The following is a 22,297-nucleotide window of genomic DNA, read 5'->3' as shown; positions in this document are numbered from 1 at the left end:
CTGAAAATATCTTTATGCTACTCTTTACATTTGATTAGTGGTTTGGCTAGGTATAAAATACAAGGTAGCAAATAATTTCTCTCTCAATTCTGAAAGCATTATGCCAATATCCTTTAAGAGGTGATCTAAGGTGGGGCACCTGGATGGCTCAATCAGGTTAAGCATCCAACTTCAGTTTAGGTCATGATCTCACAGTTTGAGTTTGAGCCCCACAGTTGGCCTTTTGGCTCTATGCTGACAGTTGGGTTCTGGGCTGACAGTATGGAGCCTGCTTGGGATTCTTTCTCCCTCTCTCTGCCCCTCCCCCACTTGTGCTCTCAAAATAAATAAACTTTAAAATACAAAAAAAAAAAAAAAAAAGAGGCTGTCTAGGGTACCTAATGGGCTTAGTCAGTAGAGCATGCAACTCTTGATCTCGGGGTAGTGCATTAAACCCCCTTGGTGGGCAAACAGATTACTTTAAAAAAAAAAAAGAAGTGATCTTGCTAATTAGATGTCTAAGGTAGTTCTGAATTTTTCCACTATATGTGATTTTTTCCCTCTATGGATGTATTTAGAATCATCTCTATATCCCTAGTTTTCAGAAATTTCATAGTAATGATCCATGGTATGGGTATTCTTTCCTTCATTTGGCTTGACCCTTAATAAACTACTTGCAAACTTTTTTAAACATTTATTTATTTTTGAGAGAATGCTTGCACAGGAGGGGCAGAGGGAGAGAGAGAATCTCAAGCAGACTCTGAGCCGAGCTCAGAGCCCAACTGGAGTCTCCATCTCACCAACCATGACATCATGACCTGAGCCGAAATCAAGAGTCGGACACTTAACTGACTGAGCCACCCAGGCACCCCAACTCCTTGCAATCTTGATTTGTATCCTAAAATCAAAGAAATGTGGCTGTATTTTTTGATAATTTTCTCTACCTCGTTTTACCTATTCTCTCTTTCTGGCCCTACTATTAAATCAAATATGATGAGAGACCATAAGGCAAGCTGAGGGCCAAGCACAAGCTAGCACAAGCCCCTTCCCTCCAGGGGGGATATGTGTGATATTCCTCAGCCACTTCTGGTTGCCCAAGGACATAGGAAAGGGAAAGAAAACCAACAGTTAACTGATAGAGGTCACAGTTGGGTAGGAAATAAGTTTCTACCAGTTTACAAATATCTTAGTACAATTAGAAGAAAAGGGGGATCTTATCAATAGCCTAATCTCCAGGAACTCTCTACTCTTTTTTTATTTTCCTACTGTCTTAATGATAGTGTTTTGCTAGAGGGAAAAACAACTCTAGCCAGACAATAGCTAGGCCTCCAGTAATCTGTGAGTCTTCTTTAGCATATGGAAATCCCTTTAAGAAACTTCTTGAATCTACCTCCCCCAGCTCCACAGTACGTAACCAGTCACTCTGCACAACCCCAGTGCAGCTCTTTCTGCCCATGCATCCTGTCTCCTTGCTTTAATAAAATCACCTTTTTGCACCAAAGACTTCTTCAAGAATTCTTTCTTGGCTGTCAGCTCTGAATCCCCATGACCACTCCAAAAACCCATCAAAATGTATCTGAATATTTGTGGGGTGCCTGGGTGGCTCAGTTGGTTAAGCCTATGACTCTTGGTTTTGGCTCAGGTCATGATCTCACAGTTTCCTGGTTTTGAGCCCTGCATCAGGCTCTGTGCTGGCAACGTGGAGCCTGCTTGGGATTCTCTCTCTCTCTCTCTCTCTCTCTCTCTCTCTCTCTCTCTCTCCCCATCTGCCCCTCCCCCACTCACACTGTCTCTGTTTCTCTCAAAATAAATAAATAAACTTAAAAAGTACTTTTTAAGATGTATCTGAATATTTCTAATCATTGTTTTAATGTCTGGGAAATATCTTTGATTTCATCCTCTGAGAGAGAAAGCCAGGGAACCTGCATTACAGAAAGTATATTTTTATTTATTAATGACCCATTTTCAGCATGGAGCTACATCCCTACCTTATCTTGGCCTTGGCATTTTTTACTCTAAAATCTGCTTTGGGAAAATAAATCCAGATTTGGTGGAAGGGAGTGGGAGCTGGTGCAGAGAGGTAGGGAGTCAGGCTAGCATAGGATAAAGAAGTGGAACCAGAAGCCCAACTGTGCTGAATATCAACTTACAACTGATCTTTTGATTTTCAGATCCAAACTTTACTACACTTTCTCCCAAGGGCTGGGCTTCTCAGGGATTATCCCAGGTTCCTGATATTTCCTTGTCTTTCATGACCTTGACATTTTTGGAGAACAGGCCAGTTATTTTATAAAATGTCGTCCTTCGGTTTAGGTTTGACTAGTGTTTTCTTATGATTAAAGTTATACGTTTTTGTCAGGGGTGTCACAGAAACAATGCTGTGTTCTTCTGTCAGGGAGCACACACTGTCAATCTGTCCGATTACTGATAGTGTTAACTTCAGTCACTGAATGAAGGTGATATCTGCTACATTTCTCTACCATAAAGTTATTTTTCCTTTGCAATTAATAATTATTCTACGTAAATATTCAGTTCCATACCAAACTTTCACTTACTGTTTAAGATCCATTGATGATTTTTGCCTAAATCATTACTATCATGATGGTTGCCAAATGGTGACTTTCTAATTCCATCATTCCATCCATACTTATTAATTGGCATTAATTATACTGCAAGGAAGCTTTCTTTTCTTGCTGGCTGTTCAATTTTTCATGTATTTACATAAGTCTGAGTTCATGGATTTCTATTTTACTCAATGCCCCAAACCCAACAGTTTGGTTCACTAAGAGCTCCTTCAAGCTTGTTTCTGTGCCCCTTGACACATCTGCATTATTCTTTGAGAATTTTCTTACTTTTTGGCTCCCAAAAGTGTTCCAAGTTCATACTGTACTGCACCAGCCCTAGAGTCAGCCATTCTTCCAGAGTCCTTATTCCTTTTAATACAGATGATATTCAGAAACGAAGGTCTGGTTTTTGGTATGTTCATTTGTTACCAGATAAACATTGCTTCTAGATCCTCTTAGAGAATAGAGGTAAGGTATGTATGTATGTATGTATGTATACACACACCCCCATACTGGCATCTATATAAATTTGATAATACCCTGTTTTATAAAATGCATGCAGATACATAGACATGGATTCAGACATGGACATAGATACAGATATACCATGAGTGTCCACCAATTAAAATCCAACCAAGCAGGATTCCTTCTATCCTTTTCCTTTTTCATATTGGTAACTTTTTTCTCTATCAGTGAGAAACTTGGCTGTTTTCCTCAATATATCCACTCATCTTCTCAGGCCCTCTGTATGTAATCAAACTCCAAACTGTACTGACCACATCCTTATTCAACCACCCCTTTCTCAGTTCCTAATCACAGCTGTTCTGCTTCATTTGGCCACCTCCTCAGTCAGTTCCCACTATTACAGCTTTCAATGACCATGTCTATGATTGGTTCCCAAGATTCAAGTCCACTCAGGAAGGTTGATACAAGACCATTTTTAGGGGCACCTGGGTGACTCAGTTAGTTAAACATCTGACTCTTGATTTTGGCTCATGATTTGTGAGCTCGAGCCCTGCACTGGGATTCTCTCTCACACACAAAATAAATAATAAACTTTAAAAAAAAAATAATAAAGAGTTAAAGAGACTCTTCCTTCCAACTTGGGTCCCTGCTTAAAAAAAAAAAAAAAAAAAAGAGATCATTTCTAGCTGCTAAAGACCCCCTGACCCATAATCACATGCCACTTTCCCCCCTCCAAACTCAGTGTGGGCTACCACAATAGTCTCATCTCTCCCACGGGGCCTTGGTCAAGATCACTCTGTTTTACCCATAGATACCCTTAACTCTGAATATCTCAGGGAAACAGGAGTGATAACATCAATTTCTTTCTGCCCAAAAGGCCCTGAACCCATTATGCAAATGAAACCACTCAGTTCTCAGAATTCTGCAGAGATTGGTTCTTTGCAAATTCTGACAAAATGAATCTTTTCCCCAAATAGCTATCAGCTACTCTTATGAATGAAAAAAATAATAAGGCATCCCCATTACATGACATTTACTGTATTATAAAATCATTTGTCTATTGGTCTCAGGTCTGTAGACTCTAAACTCCTTGAAAGTAGGCATCCTTGTAGCACCAATGCCTAACATACTGTCTAATCATTGTAGATACTATTTTTACTTATTTATTTATTTATATTTTTAGACAGAGAGCATGTGCAAGTGGGGAAGGGGTAAGAGGGGGAGGGAAAGAATCTTAAGCAGGCTCCATGCTCAGAGCTGACACAGGGCTCAATCCCATGACCTTGGGATCATAACCTGAGTGGAAATGGAAAGTCAGACACTCAACCAAATGAGCCATCCAGGTGCCCCTAGTCATTAGAGACACTATAATTTTTTTAACCTTTATTTGAACCTGTACTTCCTTCTTCCTCTTTCTACATCAGGGCTCAACACTATGTACTTTGTAAGACTCAGTTTTTTGTCTAATAACCCAGCGTTTCTGCCATAGTCAGTATATTAGTGGTGATCAAGGGACAGTCTGAGGATGTCTTGGAGAAATAACCATTACAGAGATTTTGATCTCTAACAGAGTGCTTTCTAAGAGCCAACAGCCCTTTTATGGGCTACATATAGAAGACCTCTTTTTACCACAATCCTTTTAATTCTTGAGGGACACTCTAAAACTCTCTCTTTGTAGGCCACCATTTCCTGCAAACTTTCCTGAAGACAGGTCCTTGCTGCTATACCAATGCCTTTTACAAGAAGGTCTAGAAGGCCTAATGGAGTCTCATAAATCCATCAGAGCAGACCTTCACATAAAGATCAACACCAACTTTGGGCAGCAACTTCATGTGACAACAGGATGAGTGTCTTTACCTTGAGAAGTATTTACTCCCCTTCCCCCAACTGGAAACGGCTCTGATTGAGATGAGCTCCCCAATTCCCTGAATGTACCCTGATGCAAAGCAATTGTCCTCAAGGATTGATTTTAGCAGGCTCTTCACAATAGGGATTTCCATCTGAACTCACCTCACAGCCATGTGCTTGACACTGGGTTTTAACTCACCCAAATGCACTTCCTTCCTCCTGTAAGATTGGATGACCTCAGGGGCATCAAATACCTTACCATTATATTCCTTGGTGACAATGATGAGGGATCGCCTGTCTTTCCTCTTTTAGCTATGTGAATTCTACCAAGCCTACCAAGAAATAGGTAATACACATAATGGATAAACTGATGCAAGCATAAAGAATGGGAATGTGGAAGGAATTCTTTTTATACCAGCATTACTCCCATACCAAACTCAGAGAAAAATGGCACAAAAATAAACACTAGTGTCTGATCTTATATGGGATCATAGATGCAAATATGCTAGTAAAATACTAGCATAAATCCAGGAATATGTTATAATTATAATATATGATAACCGGGTGGGGTTTAGCTCAAAATATAAAGATGGTTTGCTATTAGAAAATTAATGGTTTCAATTTGGAAAATATGTATTTCAACAAATGTGGAGGAAAGCTCTTAAGGTTCAAACTCTATTCCTGATTTTTAAACATTTTGAGCAAACTGGGAATGAATATAAATATCCTTAATTTCATATATCAGAAATCTCCACCAAAAATAATACTTGATAGTGAAACACAGGAATTCTTCCCATTAAATTTTGAAAAGAGACCTTACTTTCAATATTGTATTATTGATCATAAGCAATACAGAGAAACAGAAAATAAAGATAGCAGGTATCCATACTGAAGAAGGAAAGGCAAAGTATCAATATGCCTACCTAGAAAATCCAAAAGAAATAATTGTTAGCTAGGATGCAATGGGAAGTTGCTTAAATAAGGCGACTGAAAACTATCATAGAATGGAGGACAGGAAGGGACAAAAGCAGGGAAGGAATGTGTTTTGCTTCACAGAACCAACAGTTCCAGCCAAGGAGATGCCCAACTAGGTGTTTCAGCCAATAGCCCTTTGACAGGTGTGTCTCACTTGGTGACCCCTTACTTGAGCCAGTTTAAGCTGAATAGGCATTAAGGACCTACAGAGGAGGTCCCAAGGTGTCTTCAAGTCACCTTTAGCTCATTAGAATACTAAGCTCTCCTCCTATGAGCAGAGTTTTCCATCATTTTTTTGAACATACAATGTATGTACTAGCATGTTGACATGCTAGGCATGAGCAGTTGAACCAAAAGTGCATATGCAAGCTCCATGCCCCCTCCTCGAAAACGCTGGGAGACAGTGCTTTGAAAGCTATCTCCCTGTCTTCTTACTTATAACAATAAAAAGCTCTTTGCTTTCAACATTTCCTTGGATTGTGTTCAACATGATGCACCCCAAGTGGCAAACCTATATAATGATAAGCAATTAAGATAATAGGAGCTCACCAAGATAACCAGATATAAGAATAAGAAAAACAATGAAACAGGGGTGCTGGTGTGGCTTAGTTGGTTGAGCCTCTGACTCTTGATTTTGTCTCAGGTCACGATCCCAAAGTCATGGGATCAAGCCCCACATCGGGCTCCACACTGAGTGTGGAGACTGCTTGTAATTCTCTTCCTCTCTCCCTCTGTCCCTCTCCTCCATGCTCTCTAATAAGAAAAAAAAAAAAAAAGAAAAACAATGAAAAGAAACATATGAAACAATTTTCAATCTCATCACATAACCAATAAATGTGAATTAAAACAATGCCCTACAAACCATTATTAATTTTTAAAATTCAGTGGTACAATCTTTTAGGAAGGGATTTGGCAACAGTAACTAGAAAAAGATCCATTTGTTGGCTTCTGCTATAACTCTATCCTCAGGAAATATTCCAAGATATATAAAGATGTTCACAGACTACTTTCATAGAAAACAGAAAAATCTGGGGAAAAAAATCTAATGTCCAACAAGAGAGAGAATGAATTAGCTAAAAAATCATATATTGGCTTAAAGAAATATATTTTTTAAATTTTATTTATTTTGAAGGAGGGGAGCAGGGAGGGGCAGAGAGAGAGGGAGAGAGAGAATCCCAGGCATGTTCCACATTCAGCACAGACCCCAATATGGGACTCGATCTCATGACTACGAGATCATTAGCCAAAATCAAGAGTCAGCTGCTTAACCGACTGAGCCACTCAGGTGCCCCAATATTGATTTTTTTTATCAATAAGAGATCTTTGAAGGTCTCTGTAATAACACTGAAATATTATTAAATGATAATTAGTGAAAAATCAAGAAAAACTATGTTTAGTGTAACAACTACATTAAAATGCATTTGGAGAAAAGTGTCACAAGAAATGTCGTATAGTCAACAATACAAACTCTTGACTCTGAAGTTGTGACTTCAAATCCTGAGGCTAACACCTCCTAGTAATATAACTTTGGCCAAATTACCTGATTTGCCTCAGTTTCTCACCTATAAAACGGAATTTAATAATAGCAGCTGTTCCTTTTTCCAAAGAAGACATCCAGATGGCTAAGAGACACAGGAAAAGATGCTCAACATCATTCATTATCAGAGAAATATAAACCCAAACCACAATAAGATACCCCTCACATCTGTCAGAAAGGCTAAAATTAACTCAGGAAACAACAGATGTTGGCAAGGATGTGGAGCAAGGGGAACACTGTTGCACTGCTGGTGGGAATGCAAACTGGTGCAGCCACTCTGGGAAACAGTGTGGAGGTTCCTCCAAAAATTAGACATAGAACTACTCTAGGGGCACCTGGGCGGCTCAGTTGGTTAAGCGGCTGACTTCAGCTAAGGTCATGATCTTGCAGTTTTCAAGTCCAAGCCCTATGTTGGGCTCTTGCTGACAGTTCAGAGCCTGGAGCCTGCTTCAGATTCTGTGTCTCCCTCTCTCTCTGCCCCTTGCTCTCACTCTGTCATTCTCTCTCAAAAGAATAAATAAACATTTAAAAACACAGAACTACTCTATAACCAGCAATTCCACTACAGGGTATTTATCCAAAGGATATAAAATGCTACTTCGACGGGGCACATGCACACCAATGTTTATAGCAGCACTCTCAACAATAGCCAAATTATGGAAAGAGCTCAAATGCCCATCAACTGATAAATGGATAAATAAGATGTGGTGTATATATGAACAGTACTCGGCAATCAAAGAGAATGAAGTCTTGCCATTTGCAACATGGATAGAACTAGAGTGTATTATGCTATGAAATAAGTCAGTCAGAGAAAGACAAATATCATATGATTTCCCTCATATGTGGAATTTAAGAAACAAAACAGGTGAACATAGGGGAAGAGAAAGAAAAATAAGATAAAAACGGGGGGAGGCAAACCATAAGAGACTCTTAAATAAAGAGAAGCAACTGAGCGTTGGTGGAGGGGAGGTCAGTGGGGGATGTGCTAAATGGGTGATGGGCATTAAGGAGGGCACTTGTTGGGATGAGCACTGGGTGTTATACGTAAGTGATGAATCACTAGGTTCTACTCCTGAAACCAATACTACACCGTATTTAACTAACTTGAATTTAAATAAATAAATTTTAAAAAATAATAGCAGCTGTCTCATAGAGTTGTTGTGACAGCAAATGAGTTAATACCTGCAAAGCTCCATGAACTGTGATGTTGATATGGTAAGCTGCTAATAAACATTAATGTGAATGCAGCAGAGTGCTAGTAGGCATTGTATTAGGGAGATAAGATTCTGAGTGTTTTCATTCCCATTTTCTAAACTTTCTATGATATTATTTTTGTTTTACAGTAAAAATGCATATTTTAATATTAAAAAATACTATTTCTAATTCATGCTAATCTCTCCTCTTGCCTATATTCTAATTCCACTCCCTCCTGTTTATCTAGGACCTGGTTCCATCCATTATCTCTTTTCTGTTATCTGAAACTCCTCTAATGATTCACTAAATAAATAGATTCCTAACTGTAATCTTTACTCTCTTCACTGTCACACTTCCTAAGGAAAAAAAAATTCACAATAACTTTCTTCAATTTGAATTTCCCATTCACTCTTCGGTATATTGGAATCTGAATTTTCTTTCCGTTATGCCATTCTAACAATGTTGTTAATTTCCTTAACATTCAGAACTAATTTATGTATTCCTATTTACCGATCACAAGTGTTTTAACACTTCTAGTCACTTTCTCCTTGAAATTCTCTTCACTGTCCTATCACACTTAGAAAGGAGGATGTGAGAGGAGGAGGAAGCACAGGTTTTAGAATTGCCTCTGTTGGAAACCGAAAGCTGGTAGCCTGTGTCTGAGATCAGGTCTGAAGCCATAGACTGTAGAACCAATCCAGCAAGGAGAAGCAGGTGTGGTCAAGTGAAAGCGCTTGGCTGGGGAAATCCAATAATGGAACCAGAAAGCAAAGTGGGTCAAAGACAAAAGAACACCCTGAATCCCAAGGGGAACAAAAAAGTCTGCAGTTGCAGAAGAAAATCTGCAGAATCCCCGTGACCACTTCAGCAGAACTGTATTGTCAAATCTCAGTGTGTGGAGTCTTTTATTCTCAGAATATCTTAAGGACGCTTTTTTTATGTAACTCAATACCACCCTCTCAGACTCACCTCTTTCTTCTCTAACTGTTCATTCTCCCATTTATTAATCCAGCCTTCCTTCCATTTATCGTAGACTTACCAAATGATCACCATAAGCCAGGCATTGTGATATGCCATGAAGCTGCACAATAAATAAGGTAAAAGTCCTTCTCAAAAGCTCACCCAATTCATATTTCTTTCTCTGACCACCACATTAATGTGTTTCCCAAGGTTCTTACCTAGACACTTCTATGCTACTCATGGCTCCAACTGTCTCACATTACCAATGGGCTCCCTGGCTTCTTCATCTGATACTTGTAGATATTTCAAACTCAGGACGGCCAACACCAGACACTCATTTGCCACCAAACCAGAAGAGATCATTATCAACCTAGAAACTTTTAAGTCATGCATCAACTTTCCTGTCTTTCACCACATAGATGAACAAATGGATAGCAATTCTTAACAATATCATCTCCTAAAAAGCTTTCAAAACTGCACTCTCCTATTCTAACTCTACATTAATTTCAGTCCATAATTACTTTCATAAAGCCTTCTGTTTCCTGTCATCCATTATGTCCCCCTTCCAGTTCATCATTACTACTGATGTCAGAATTATCTTTCCAAAAGACAAATTTTATCCACCATTGCTTTGTATCCATATGTTTTACCCCTGCATTCTGGACATTTAGATTTTGTCCACAGATTTCTTTTGTTGTTGTTGTTTATTTATTTTTGAGAGAGAGACAGAGTGCGAGCAGAGAGAAGGAGACACAGAATCAGAAGCAGACTGCAGGCTCTGTCAGCACTGAGCCCTACATGGAGCTCAAGCTCACAAACCACGAGATCATGACCTTAGCCGACATCGGATGCTTAACCAAGCCACCCAGGCACCCCCATCCACATATTTCTTTTTCATCTGTATCTCTCAACACCATGCTGGATAAAAAGAATTGCTTATATTTCCCAAACACAAGAAACTTTGGTCATGCTTTATGCCTTTCTTTGCCAAAAATGCTCCAACCTTGTTTTCCATCTGATATGTCTAAATTTGCTCAAATATTACTTGCTAGGCAAAGTATTTCCCATCTCCTTCAGAGCTGTCCAACTTCTCCACGGAACTCTGTGCTTAGAGTATATCTCTATTAAGGAAGAATCACATTTGTTTTGCATTCATTTGGACATCTATACAATACTTGTTAGCTGTCTCCAACATTGAAATGAGTGCCTAAATGTAGATTGTAGAGATCATGTATTTTTTATTTTATATTTTCCTGCATCCAGCAAAATGGCCACCACAAGTCTTTGCTGAAAGAATGAATAACTCACAGAATAAATAATGAATAGGAGAAAATGTGTTTTTCTTTCCCTCCGTTACATGACTACGAGGATACAACATGTATCTCAGTGAAAGGGCTGAGAAAATGCAGATTGAGAAATAGAATGAAAGTCAAAAGAGAAAGGCAGGAGAAATCAAGAGGAATCACTGGCATGCACAGAAACAAAGCTGACATCTAGGAAGAGAGGCAGAGCATGAGAGGAGATCAAAGTGAAAGCTGGAAAGAATCCAACAGGACAAGGAATATCAGAATCCCAATGAAATCTTTGCAGTTTGACTCCACGAACCCAAACAAGTCTCATCAGTTTGTCATCCTGGTAAAGACAGGACATTCCACAGTTCCTAGGAAAAGAACTAGAAAAAAAACTTACACTTGGCCAGCAAGGCATCCGATCAAAAAATTTCCCAGAGTATATAGGTCTGATGCAATCTGGAGGTTCTACTCCAGGTTCATTGTTTTCAGTCTCTTTTCTCTCTTCTGGTTGTTGGGCAAACTGGCACTCAGAAGGTTCTATCACCAAGCCCATTTGGGGGCCTGTTTCATCTGGCTCTTCTAGACCAGTGTCTACCACTGCAGGAGGCTTCATCTCTGCACTGGGCTCCATTACCACACAGGTACCTCTTCCCAGTTCCTGTCTAGGATCCATATCCAAAGCAGGCTGTTTCCCTACTGAAGCCCCTAACGCTTTAGGGGAACCAGCTGCAGAGCCTCTCCTGCTCCCTAGAGCCTGTGGACTTTCGCCTCCCATGCCTAAGCGAGGCTGTATTATCCTTCCAGAACACCCTGCCAGAAGACACTCATTTTCTAAACCCCCTCCTCCTGGCACCGTACCCAGAGGTTTTGTTTCCCGTGAGGCTGAGACCCCATAGACTCCTAAATTACTCCTCTCCGTGAGGGCCCTAGACGTATTCTGTCTTTTTAATTTCATTTCAAGCTCCTTGCTCAACAGAGATTTTGTTTCTGGTGATGCATTCCTCTCAAATTTATTACTAACCAAGAGGTTCTCCCTACATGGGGAATCTTCTTTTCTTAATCCCACTCTCAACCCTAACTCTGTGGGAGATTTTGTTCCCATGACGACCCCCCTCTCTCCTAAATCATCCTTCCCTTCGTGAGTGGGCCCATCCTCTATGCTCTGGGGAGATTTCCTCTCAGACACCCCCATTCCTCCAACAGCACTCATCTCAAAGGGGAAGTCTATACCTGGCTCAAGGAAAGTTCCTAATCCCTTGGGGTGCCCCAAACCTTTGGGGGACCCCACTCTCACGAAAGAACACATCTCAACTCGGACTCCCTGCCCACAGCTTCCTGCCTACGAAATAACACCTAGCAGAAAGGAGACTAAGGTCTGTTTACCCGGTTACCTAGGAAACAGGGGCGTGGTTTAACGCGCAATTGTTTCTCGGGGCAGGATCCCGCCCATTTCTCCCCGACTTTCTCCAGTCAGTTTCCCTCTCTCTCTCCCCCTTCTTTTTCTCCTTCGCTCCCTCTCTCCTCTCTTTTCCTCCTTCTTGACCAAATCTGGAGGGCAAGAAAACAAGGAGGATGTGGTTTTGGGCACTGGAGAAAATGTTCACTAACTTGTCTTCGGTTTCTCTAGCAAAGCAGTCCCCTCAGGATGGGTTCAACCCTGGGCTTCCCCCTCCTGGCCATTGGCCTACTAATTTTATGGCAATCAGGATAAAAGTAACCACTTCTCTGGTTGTGACCATTAATTTAGGTCCTTCCTTGTGCATGTACAAGCACAGTGCACGTAGTTCTTTCAGCCTAAAGAACTACTTTAAATTCTGTGAAGTTATTTGGTACCTGTGTTACAGAAACTACTTAAAGTCTTTGAGAACATTTACATTTTAATAAATAGGCTTTAAATAGTATTTAAATATGTTAAAGTTTGAGGGGTGTTATACAATAATGCATATCAACTTCTTAAAATATTGTGCAACTCAAACTCTGGATATGTAAGCATGAGATTTTCTTTAAATTGGGGCTACAACTTGTCAGGTTTTAATGAAAGTGTATTTAGTAAATATTTGTCATGTTTTACACATACAGGGGATACAGAGCACCTAGCTTAGAATCTGAATGGAATTTATAAGATTCCAGTCTTTTAGAAACTATGAAAAACTTGAAAATGAAAAACTAAAAAAAACAAATGCTTAAGAGACATTTCACATTTGAACAAATTGTGTAGTGTAATTTTCATATAGTTAATATAAATATTCATCTCCCCCAAGCACTTTAAATGACTTGAAAGCGTGTAAATGAAGGGATGTCTGTATGTATAAGCGTTCATTCAATTCTTTCATTTTTACAAATAACTATTGAGTACCTACTTTGTGTCTATGATGGGAATATAGTGAACTATAAGCCAATCCCTCTCTCTTGGAATTTATATTCTAGTGGGGATAAATAACCATCAAGTAAACCAATAATTAAGATCATTTCACATAGTGATAAATGTTACAAAGAAAACAATACTTTGATATAAAGAGATGCTACTTTAGAATTGGTGGGCTTAGAAGTTCCTTAGGTACATGACAATTGAACCGAGGCTTGCATTTAGCCGGGCAAAGACACAAACTTTTTAAACAAGACTAGCTCAAGTTCCCATAATTTTTTTCTCATTGCCTTGCCATCATGCCCACGTTTCCTTATGTTAGAATTACCTTTAGGTTTGCCTCCAGGTAGTCCCAGTTAAAACAAAATGTTACCAGTCATTACTATCTATGATTCATTCTTCAACTACACAATGGGGGAAAGACGTCCTGGAAGAGAAGGTAGAATATATACGGTAAGAGTGCCAGGGGTGACAGAGAGACGTAAAGTGCTGGGAATTTGTGAGTGGATGTTTATAGATTTGAGAGCAAAGGAAGCACTAAGGGCTGTGTTCAAGTCTATAACTTTATTTAGGGTCTGTCCACTTTGTAGCTTCCTTAACAAAATCTGTCAATTAGTAGGACTCCACATTTGACACTAAAATATATGCACTTATCAGTCCTCCTCAGTTAACTGGGGCTAGGGAAAAAACACAGGCATATTGTGAGTGGCAGCAGCAAGAGAAAAGCTTTACTGTGGCATTTCAGTCTCTGGCAGCAGATCTTAAAAGTGCTTAGCCACTGGCACCGTACTCTTTAAGACAAACATTATGACTAAACTACAAAATATTGTGGAATGTATTCATGAAGGAGGTGAATTAAAAGACCAAATTGCTAGAAGAAAATAAATGAGGAAGCAATATCCTAGAACAATGAAATGGGGAGTTCCTAGCAATTTATAAATTTCCGCATCCCTGTTATTTGTGAGGTCTTCTCCAATCAAATGCTCACCACTCTAAATATAATTAGGTTCACAAATATTTTTGAGGCCCTTGTTATCTCAAAGATGCTTTGTGAGGAATTGAAATGATGAATAAATAACGGTCTTGGTCCTTTAGAACTTTAAAATCCTAAGGAGATTTTAGCTTCCCTAATGGGAACAAAAACCTGAGGAGAAAAGTGTAGGCACTGTAAAATAAGGCAGATAGGTATTAGAACCACTACAGAGAGTAAAGTGAAGTAGCATGAAACTACAGGAAAAAATAACTAAATCCAGTAAAAGTACAGTTAACCCTTGAACAACACAGATTTGAACTGTGTGAATTCATTTATACGCAGATTTTTAAAAAAAAAATTTTTTTTTTTAACGTTTATTTATTTTGGGGACAGAGAGAGACAGAGCATGAACGGGGGAGGGGCAGAGAGAGAGGGAGACACAGAATCAGAAACAGGCTCCAGGCTCTGAGCCATCAGCCCAGAGCCTGACGTGGGGCTCAAACTCATGGACCGCGAGATGGTGACCTGGCTGAAGTCGAACGCTTAACCTACTGCGCCACCCAGGCGCCCCACGCAGATTTTTTTAAAATAAATCTATCAGAAATTTTTTTGGAGATCTGCAAAATTTTGAAAAAATTTGCAAATGGCATAGCCTAGAAATACCAAAAAAATTAAGTGAAAGGTAATATTGTAAGAGTGCAGTATGTAATACATTTAACATACAACATGTTATTGGTAAGGCTTCTGGTCAATACTGGGTTATTAGTACTCAAGTTTTGGGGGAGCCAAACATTACATGCAGACTTTCAATTGGGTGGGGTCAGTGCCCCTAACCCCTGCATTGTTCAAGGGTCCACTGTATCTTCAGATGCCATCCAGAGGAGTTGGTGTCCTGGCCAAAGTGAAACCTGCAGTGATGGGTGGTAACAGTGTTCTGGGAGGGAGAGAACAAAATGATCAAAAATGCCAAGATGATAACATACCAACAACATTCTGGGAACAGAATAGACCAGTGTGATTAGGATACAAAGCAAGTGTTTGGGGAGAGGGAGACCACAGAAACAGAATGAAAGAAATGTGGGACAGGACTACAGAAGTTTGGACTCTATTTTGCAACTGAGATATCCTTGAGCATTTCTGAGGAGAATGACTGGCTGAAGCGCACAGAATGATTGAAGACAGGTGTGTGCATTAATTCCTGTTTATATTAATACTACCACAGCCTGGGTGTTGGGATTAGATCACAGATTTGGGGATTAGAGAATTTTTGGTATTAGAATGGACAATGGTTTATGAGGGAAAACAGGAAGAGTGAAGATGATTCTGGCCTTTCATGTTCAGGTGACTGGGAGGCTGTTAATACCAGTCAACAAAGCAGAAGCAGGTTTGGGGTGGAATAGGTTTGGTTTACATACTGTTGACATGTCAAAACTGATGTGACATATCCTATTTCCTGATTCTTCCTTGGATTGTCCAAGAGGTATTAACGTGACTAACACACTATATTGGAACAACCTCTTGGGATAAAGTGCCACAGATACCATTTAGGTATGACACATTATGCTCTTCTGTTTAGTAACTGGGGAGTTGATCTAGAAGACTGGCTGTTCAAGGATTCAAATCATCTTCATTGCATAACGTTGACTGAGAAGCCTCAGGATACCTTCCCTAGTACACATCCTAGACAATCAATATCGATGTTCTCAAAATGAAGCTTATAGGGGCACCTGGGTGGCTCAGTCAGTTGAGCATCTGACTTCGGCTCAGGTCATGATCTCATGGTCCTTCAGTTCAAGCCCCACGTCAGGCTCTGTGCTGACAGCTTGGAGCCTGGAGCCTGCTTCTGACTCTGTGTCTCCCTCTCTGTGACCCTCCCCCATTCATGCTCTGTCTCTCTCTGTCTCAAAAATAAATAAACATTTAAAAAAATTAAAAAAAAAAAAACGAAGCTTATAAATGGTATAAACTGCAAACTGAAAAGTAGTCCTTATCCTGAGGGAAAGTCAATTTAACATTCCACCAAATTACAGAATGAATTTTGTTTTGTTTCAGATACCAGAAACTACTCTATGAACTTTAACAAAGCAAGGTGTGTATGTAGGTCTGCAGTGGATGGTAATGAAAGTTTACGTTGTACTGGAATCCTGCTTAAACTCAGGCTGTGGAGCCAGCCTTCAGGTTAGAATACAATTCATCACCAGCGCAGTGGGGATTTTGGACAAGTTACACAATCTCTCTGCCTCAAATTCTTTACCTTTAAAAAAGGCACGCCTCATTCATTAATTCCACACTTGACTGAAGATTCTGAGCTGGCAGGCACTATGCGAGACAGCGTTGAGGACCACTTTGGGGAGTTAATATTCTAATGTAGGAAGGCATTTAGTTTCAGATACTAGTTTCAGAGTGAAACCTTCTAGTATAAAAGTAAAATGGAAAAACTCCTCTAAAGCGTTTCGTACAGTAATTCGCAAAGGAAAGCCCCGAAAAAAGCGACCTATTATTTTAAGATTTGCTCCCCCCCCCCCCCCCATCAAAAATAGGTACACCGAATGAACAAAAGCAAGTTATTAAGATTTCCTCGCCTAGAGACAACTTCTGGTACGGGGTCTAACCCTCTTCCCTGGGTAAATAACCACACCTTTACAACACATCCATCCCCCCCCCCCCACCCCGCAGGACATGTTCGGGGGCTCTCCCGTGCTAGAAAAGTACACCCCTTCCCCCACCCACCCACCCATTCCCCTTAGCCAAGTTGCCAGGGTTGGGGTGTTGCAGGGTAGAATAACTGGGACTGTGTGCAAATATTCAGCGGGAACTTCGCCGCCGCCCATGGCGGGGAGCAACAAACCCCAGTTTTCTCACGCCTCCCCGAAAGCCAGGGAGTAAAGGAGTAACCCCCCCCCTCGCCCACCCCCACCCCCACGCCGGCCGCCGGGAGACCAAGACCGCCACCGAGATAACAATGGCGCCGACAAGGGCGGGGCCGTGCTTGCCTGGGATGTGGGAGGGAGGTGGGAGGTGGCTGAATCCGACGCGGCCTCTCGCCGAGGTCACGTGACACGGCCCACCCGGCCCCGAAAACCAGGCCCGGCCGCCAGGGCTTCGACAAGGGGCGGGGGAGCAGACGGAGAGAGCGCACTGGCGACGGCGGAAGTGACGAGGAGGCGTAGTTCGCTACGTGCCTCGACGTGGCGGCGAGGCCGGCGCCTGGCGGCGGAAGTGGTTCCCGCGCTGGGACTTGAGTGTTTGTGTTTTGGTTCGCGACGGAGCCGCCGGCTGGTCTGAGGGGAGGAGGCAGAGGAGGGAGGAGGAGGAAGAATTAGTCGGAACTCGAGCGCCGGCGGTGGCGGAGGAGGAGAAAGGAAAAGAGGAAGGCGGAGCGGAGAGAGGCGGAGACGGAGCCGGACGGGGGCGGCACCACGGCACGATCCCGGCACCGTCCAGTCTGAGGGGAGCGGCCTGAGGAGGAGACGCGCCGCCGCCGTCTAAGCCACAGCCTCACCCTCTCCTCGGGCCACGCCTGGGACCTGCTGCTGGGAGGCTTCAGCCCCGCGGCTCCGCGTGCTGCGGTCTCAGGTAACCAAAGCGTCCCTCCCCTGCCCGGCGCCGGCCGGGACCCCAGGTTATACGCTGTCCTCGGTCTCTCCGCGGCCCTGCCGGCACGGAGTCCCCCGCCCATTCTTCCCCGCCCGGCGCCAGTACCCAGAGCTATCGAGCCTGGCGTCTCGTCCTGCTGGCCCTGGTGATTCATTCCTCAAGCAGGTCTGGAGACCAGGATTTGCAGACTGGCTGAGGGAGCGACGGGTGTCACCCTCTTCCCTTCTCAAGATGGCGCCGTGAAAGAGTGCCGGAGGCCGCGGATCCGTCTGGCCCCTGTCCTGGCAGTCCCGGAGGGGGTGGTCCCAGCCCGAGCCAGGCCAGGTTGGGGGAAGCAGGAAGGGAAAGAGGGCCAAGGGGCCTGGCGGGTCCTGCTTGTTCAGGCCGTGGGGAGTTTGGTATCTGTTACTCAGGTACTCTCCAAGGAGCAACCGGGGCCTACAGCAGGTGTGAATGGGGGGGAGCTCCGCCTACCTGCGACTTCCAAAGACGGGTAATGGAGGGGGGAGGCGCGTCAACATGCTATGCCTAGGGACTGTCTGGTCTAAGAAGGGTGGTGAACCGCAGCTTAAAAGAACTCAAGACAGCTGGGCCGCTGCACCCGCACAGTGGGTAGAGACCTTATTAAACCTGTCTGCTGTTTTCCTCCCTGGGAGCTGGTTACCCCCGTGAGATTTTCAGACTGTAAGCTCTAAACGTCGCAATTCACATAGTTGGGGTTTGGTCTCAATGCTGATTCGGATGCCTTTCAGATAACTGGTTAAAAAAAAGAAACGTGGACCGCCCTGTTTTAAGTCAAGAGAGCTCAGAAACTTTATTTTTAATGCAAAATTGGGATAACAGGAGCTCATAGGGTTGCCGTAAGCAAAATTCATGGAATAATGGTTGGCACAAAATAAGGGTCTGGTAAATGTTAGCTGCTGTTATTGATGCTATCTTTATTAACGAGCTCCTAGAGGACTTCATAGGATACCGGTTGTTCTCAAAAGATTTTAAAATGCATTTTATGCAGAATCTTCGTTTTGCAAAACAAAAGTTTCGGTAGCGAATAAAAATGAATGCCCATGATTTTTAACCTTACTGTGCTAACTTTATACATTTATTTCCTGCTCTAGAGTGTTGGAGAGAGATCTATTCCAACAGCTTTAACCCTTAAAAGGCACAGCAAAAAAAAAACAAATTAATTTTTTTAATGGGAGTCTCATGTTTTCCCTGAAATTTTGGGCCTTGAAAATTGGGAGCATGTTGTCCCTGACGAGTATTTCAATTTGCTGTTTTGTGGGTAGTGAGACAACTGGGAAATATTTCAATTGGTATTGAAATATCTAAAGGTGTGTTCACATGTTTAGTCTGCATGATGTTCTGTTTATTTTATCAGAGAGCCACTCTAATTGCCATTTTTCAGTCCCTGTTATGTGTCGGCCACTGTATTAGAGACTTTTTTTTTTTTTTAACATATATTCTCTCATTTAATTCTGCAGCAGCTATGTAAGTTAGTTAGGTATTTTGGAAATGGAGACTTCAGTATACCCAGTCAAGATTACATCACCAAATCCAATATTTTTTAATGTGGTGGGGAGTCAGTGTGGAGATTGAGGCATTTTTTTATTACAGAAAAATGTTAAAGTACACAAAAGAGGGGGAGAATAGTAGAATGAACCCATCACCTGCTTTAAATTATCTATGGCCAGTAGTGTTTTATTTATATCCCTACTGTTTAGAAACAACTTAGACATACCATTTCGCGTTTAAATAGTTCAGTATGTGTTACTAAAAGAACTCTGCAAAGCTGCTGTTGAGATAAGGCAGTGGTGATTTTATTGTCTCAAATATAAGGTCTCATTGGTATTTATTAATCCATTGTCGAGAGGGAGTTTTATATAACCTCATTTCATGGGGAAAGCAAATTTCTTACATGAGGTACCCAAATATAACAGTGATTTTTAGGGGGAGGAATCATCAGGTTTAGTATTACTAGTAAGCACATAATCAGATTTTGACTAAAGATAAAAATCACACACTAAAACTGTGATTTTTGAGTAGATTGGAAGAGAGTCCTTTTTAATGTTCCCTTATTCCTTTCAGATTGAAAATTAGCAGTAGGTATTAAGAAAAGAGACAGAAGTTGCCATTTGGGCCAGTTTTTTCTAAATGTGTTCAATGGAAAATAACGACTTAATTATTAGCCCCGAAACTACAGAAGAGTGTAAGTAAATAAGACACCAATAAGCTAACCACATAGAAACCACTGTTAACACTTCCATGTATGATGTATTTGAGCACATGAGGAAACAGTTTTAAGTCTTTTAGCTACTAGACACACAAACAAAATATTTGTTACTTTGACATTACCATTAATCAAAAACTGTACAATTTAATAGGGGCCTTCAAATAATAATAGCCAACATTTATTGAGTTCTTACTATGTTCTAGGATCTGTTGTAAGAACTTCCCATTTAGGAACTGAATTTTCCCCAAAACTGTTTTAACCAATCTAGGCTGGCTCCAAAACCTGAACTCTTAAGTCACCTCTCAGGTTGACTGGGTTTGAAACACAGCTATGTTGTGGCTCTGTCATGGCTCTGTCACAGTAACTATGTGACCTCAGTCAAGTTACTTAACCTCTCTGTGCCTGTTTCCTCATTTTTAAGGATTGTAACAGTCTATAGGATTGTTGAATGACTATGTTAAGTACTTAACTACCTGGTACAAAGTTGAGTCTTAAATAAAGATTAGCTTTAAATCTTTTTTTGATCTGAAAATTATAGCAGGATTTTAGGCTTAAGTCTCATACTTTTACATTATTTCAGTACAAAGGTGGTGAATTTAAATACATGGGAATTGGTGTCCTGTAGAGGTTACAATTATCATATTATATGTGATAGGCAAAATTACTGAAGTGATTAACATTAGATTTGTTTACTGATTTGTGTGTTTAATAATACAATATTTGTTTCTTTACAGGTTTCTCTACATCCAGAAAGAAAAAAATTTGACACCTTGCATCCTGGAAGTTCATTTAAAAGACTGAAATTAGGGACTTCTTTCAAATTTGGACATGGCTAATCGAGGAGCAACAAGACCCAACGGGCCAAATACTGGAAATAAAATATGCCAGTTCAAACTAGTACTTCTGGGAGAGTCTGCTGTTGGCAAATCAAGCCTAGTGCTTCGTTTTGTGAAGGGCCAGTTTCATGAATTTCAAGAGAGTACCATAGGGGGTGAGATTTTCTTTTTTCCCTTCATTTAATTGAATCATACATTGGCAAAAAAGATTTTGCAGTTCCAATTGTGTGATGATGCATACCTAAATAGGTCACACAGTGAAGAAAACCATTCAGCAGACCTCAAGCTTTAAAACTTATCTTGATTTTTGTTTAGGTAGTATCTTTCTACATTTTGATTTCCTGGTTATCCCCAAGATGATTGTGTAAAAGTTGGACTACAGATACAAGCATGAACAGAGTCAGTGTCCCAAGTAATTAAATTTGATCCGATACCTGTTTCTTGATAATGATTAGAAGCTTCTTCGAATTAATACGTTTGTGCTGAATAATACTGGCTTTGGAATGAATAATGAAAATAATAAATAGTGAAGGTTAACCTTAAAATCCTAATTCTAAATAACTAGACTATTCGTATATTAACACTGATTAGTAAAATTAATTAAATTTTGTTAAACTTGAAGAGAAAAAGTCAGTGGTCAATGGAAAGGGACATGAAAGGGAAATGGGACCTGGAGAGAAAGATCAAAGATGAGGAAGAGGTAGAGTAAGCCATGGATACAGTGGTTTTGGTAGGGTTGAGATGGGATGAGGGGAAGGTAAGAGGCAGGACAAAGGAGACAACTAATAGTGCAGTGTTGTGGATAAAGACAGGAGATTGGTGATTGAATTAATCAGATTCACAGCTATATAGCATTGGAGCAAAACTTTTTTCAGTGCCTCAGTTTCATCTGTCAAATGAAGCTTTTGAATTAGGTAATATCAGAGGAACCACACAGCTCTAAGATTCACAATATTTTGCAAGGTGTGTGTAATTAAGCAGTACTATGTTTTTAAAGGTATACGTAAATAGATTTTGAAAAGTCAAACTTCTGAAATATGTGACCCAGCTAATATGTAGCAACTTTAGATCTGTGTTTTAGGAATATAACTTTATGTTATGCATTTAGTGTATGTTCTCAGGTACACTTGATAATTTTATTCATAGTTCAGACCTTTCTAATGAAATAGTTTGTAAAACTGTACTACCTGCTGACTTCCCTGCGTACAGAAAATACAGTACATAGGTGGTATTTCCACTTTAATGGATGTAGCAATGTGTTTGTCATCTTCTTTCATTTGTGTATATATCAAGTTACACAGTGTTCTATTGTTTCAATGTTTTATGTTTTTTATAATGGGTGACCTTCAAAAATGTAGTCCACATCATTGAGCTTTTGAGTTAAAAATGTAATGAACAACATACATTCTTTGTGATTTTTTTGTTAGAACATTTACACACACACACATTTGGTTTAGGAATGAAATATCTCTCAAGGTAGTA

At 40.8% G+C, this 22,297-nt stretch overlaps 3 protein-coding genes across 8 annotated transcripts in view; 1 reads left to right on the top strand and 2 right to left on the bottom strand.

The window, feature by feature from the left end:
- Positions 1 to 12,166, bottom strand: part of EFHB (EF-hand domain family member B) — a 49,666-nt gene extending 37,500 nt beyond the window's left edge. For all 3 annotated transcript variants that reach the window (XM_047874746.1, XM_047874747.1, XM_047874748.1), the window contains exon 1: positions 11,212 to 12,166. In XM_047874746.1, coding sequence (XP_047730702.1) covers positions 11,212 to 12,120 — 909 coding nt within the window. In that variant the 5' untranslated portion in view covers positions 12,121 to 12,166. The remainder of the gene's footprint in view (positions 1 to 11,211) is intronic.
- Positions 12,167 to 14,717: 2,551 nt separating this feature from the next.
- LOC125174416 (uncharacterized) lies at positions 14,718 to 19,709 on the bottom strand. The gene is made up of 4 exons (XM_047873984.1): positions 19,665 to 19,709; positions 17,855 to 18,219; positions 17,146 to 17,433; positions 14,718 to 15,086 (listed from the first exon to the last, which is right to left on the bottom strand). Exons 1-4 carry the CDS (start codon positions 19,707 to 19,709, stop codon positions 15,017 to 15,019), a joined length of 768 nt encoding a protein of 255 aa, XP_047729940.1. The 3' UTR covers positions 14,718 to 15,016.
- Positions 17,387 to 22,297, top strand: part of RAB5A (RAB5A, member RAS oncogene family) — a 30,616-nt gene continuing 25,705 nt past the window's right edge. The window contains exons 1-2 of one of the 4 annotated variants that reach the window (XM_047874751.1): positions 17,387 to 17,728; positions 20,714 to 20,970. In XM_047874751.1, coding sequence (XP_047730707.1) covers positions 20,808 to 20,970 — 163 coding nt within the window. In that variant the 5' untranslated portion in view covers positions 17,387 to 17,728; positions 20,714 to 20,807. Of the gene's footprint in view, positions 17,729 to 18,062; positions 18,197 to 18,221; positions 18,243 to 20,713; positions 20,971 to 22,297 lie in introns of those variants that run through there. The other 3 variants (XM_047874752.1, XM_047874753.1, XM_047874754.1) reach the window with 3 other exon arrangements.

Source organism: Prionailurus viverrinus, chromosome C2 (genome assembly GCF_022837055.1).
Source record: "Prionailurus viverrinus isolate Anna chromosome C2, UM_Priviv_1.0, whole genome shotgun sequence".
NCBI classification, from domain to species: Eukaryota; Metazoa; Chordata; class Mammalia; order Carnivora; family Felidae; genus Prionailurus; species Prionailurus viverrinus.
The sequence above is the reverse complement of the archived record's forward strand: the minus strand, read 5'-3'. Positions and strand labels throughout refer to the sequence as shown.

Coding starts and splice junctions, on each gene's coding strand:
- LOC125174416 (XM_047873984.1), bottom strand. CDS start 19,709: ATGATTCCTCCCCCTAAAAATCACTGTTATATTTGGGTACCTCAT. Junction 18,220..19,664: donor GTTATATTTGGGTACCTCAT/GTAAGAAATTTG, acceptor AGTCGCAGGTAG/GCGGAGCTCCCCCCCATTCA. Junction 17,434..17,854: donor GCCAGGCTCGATAGCTCTGG/GTACTGGCGCCG, acceptor TCCTCCCCTCAG/ACCAGCCGGCGGCTCCGTCG.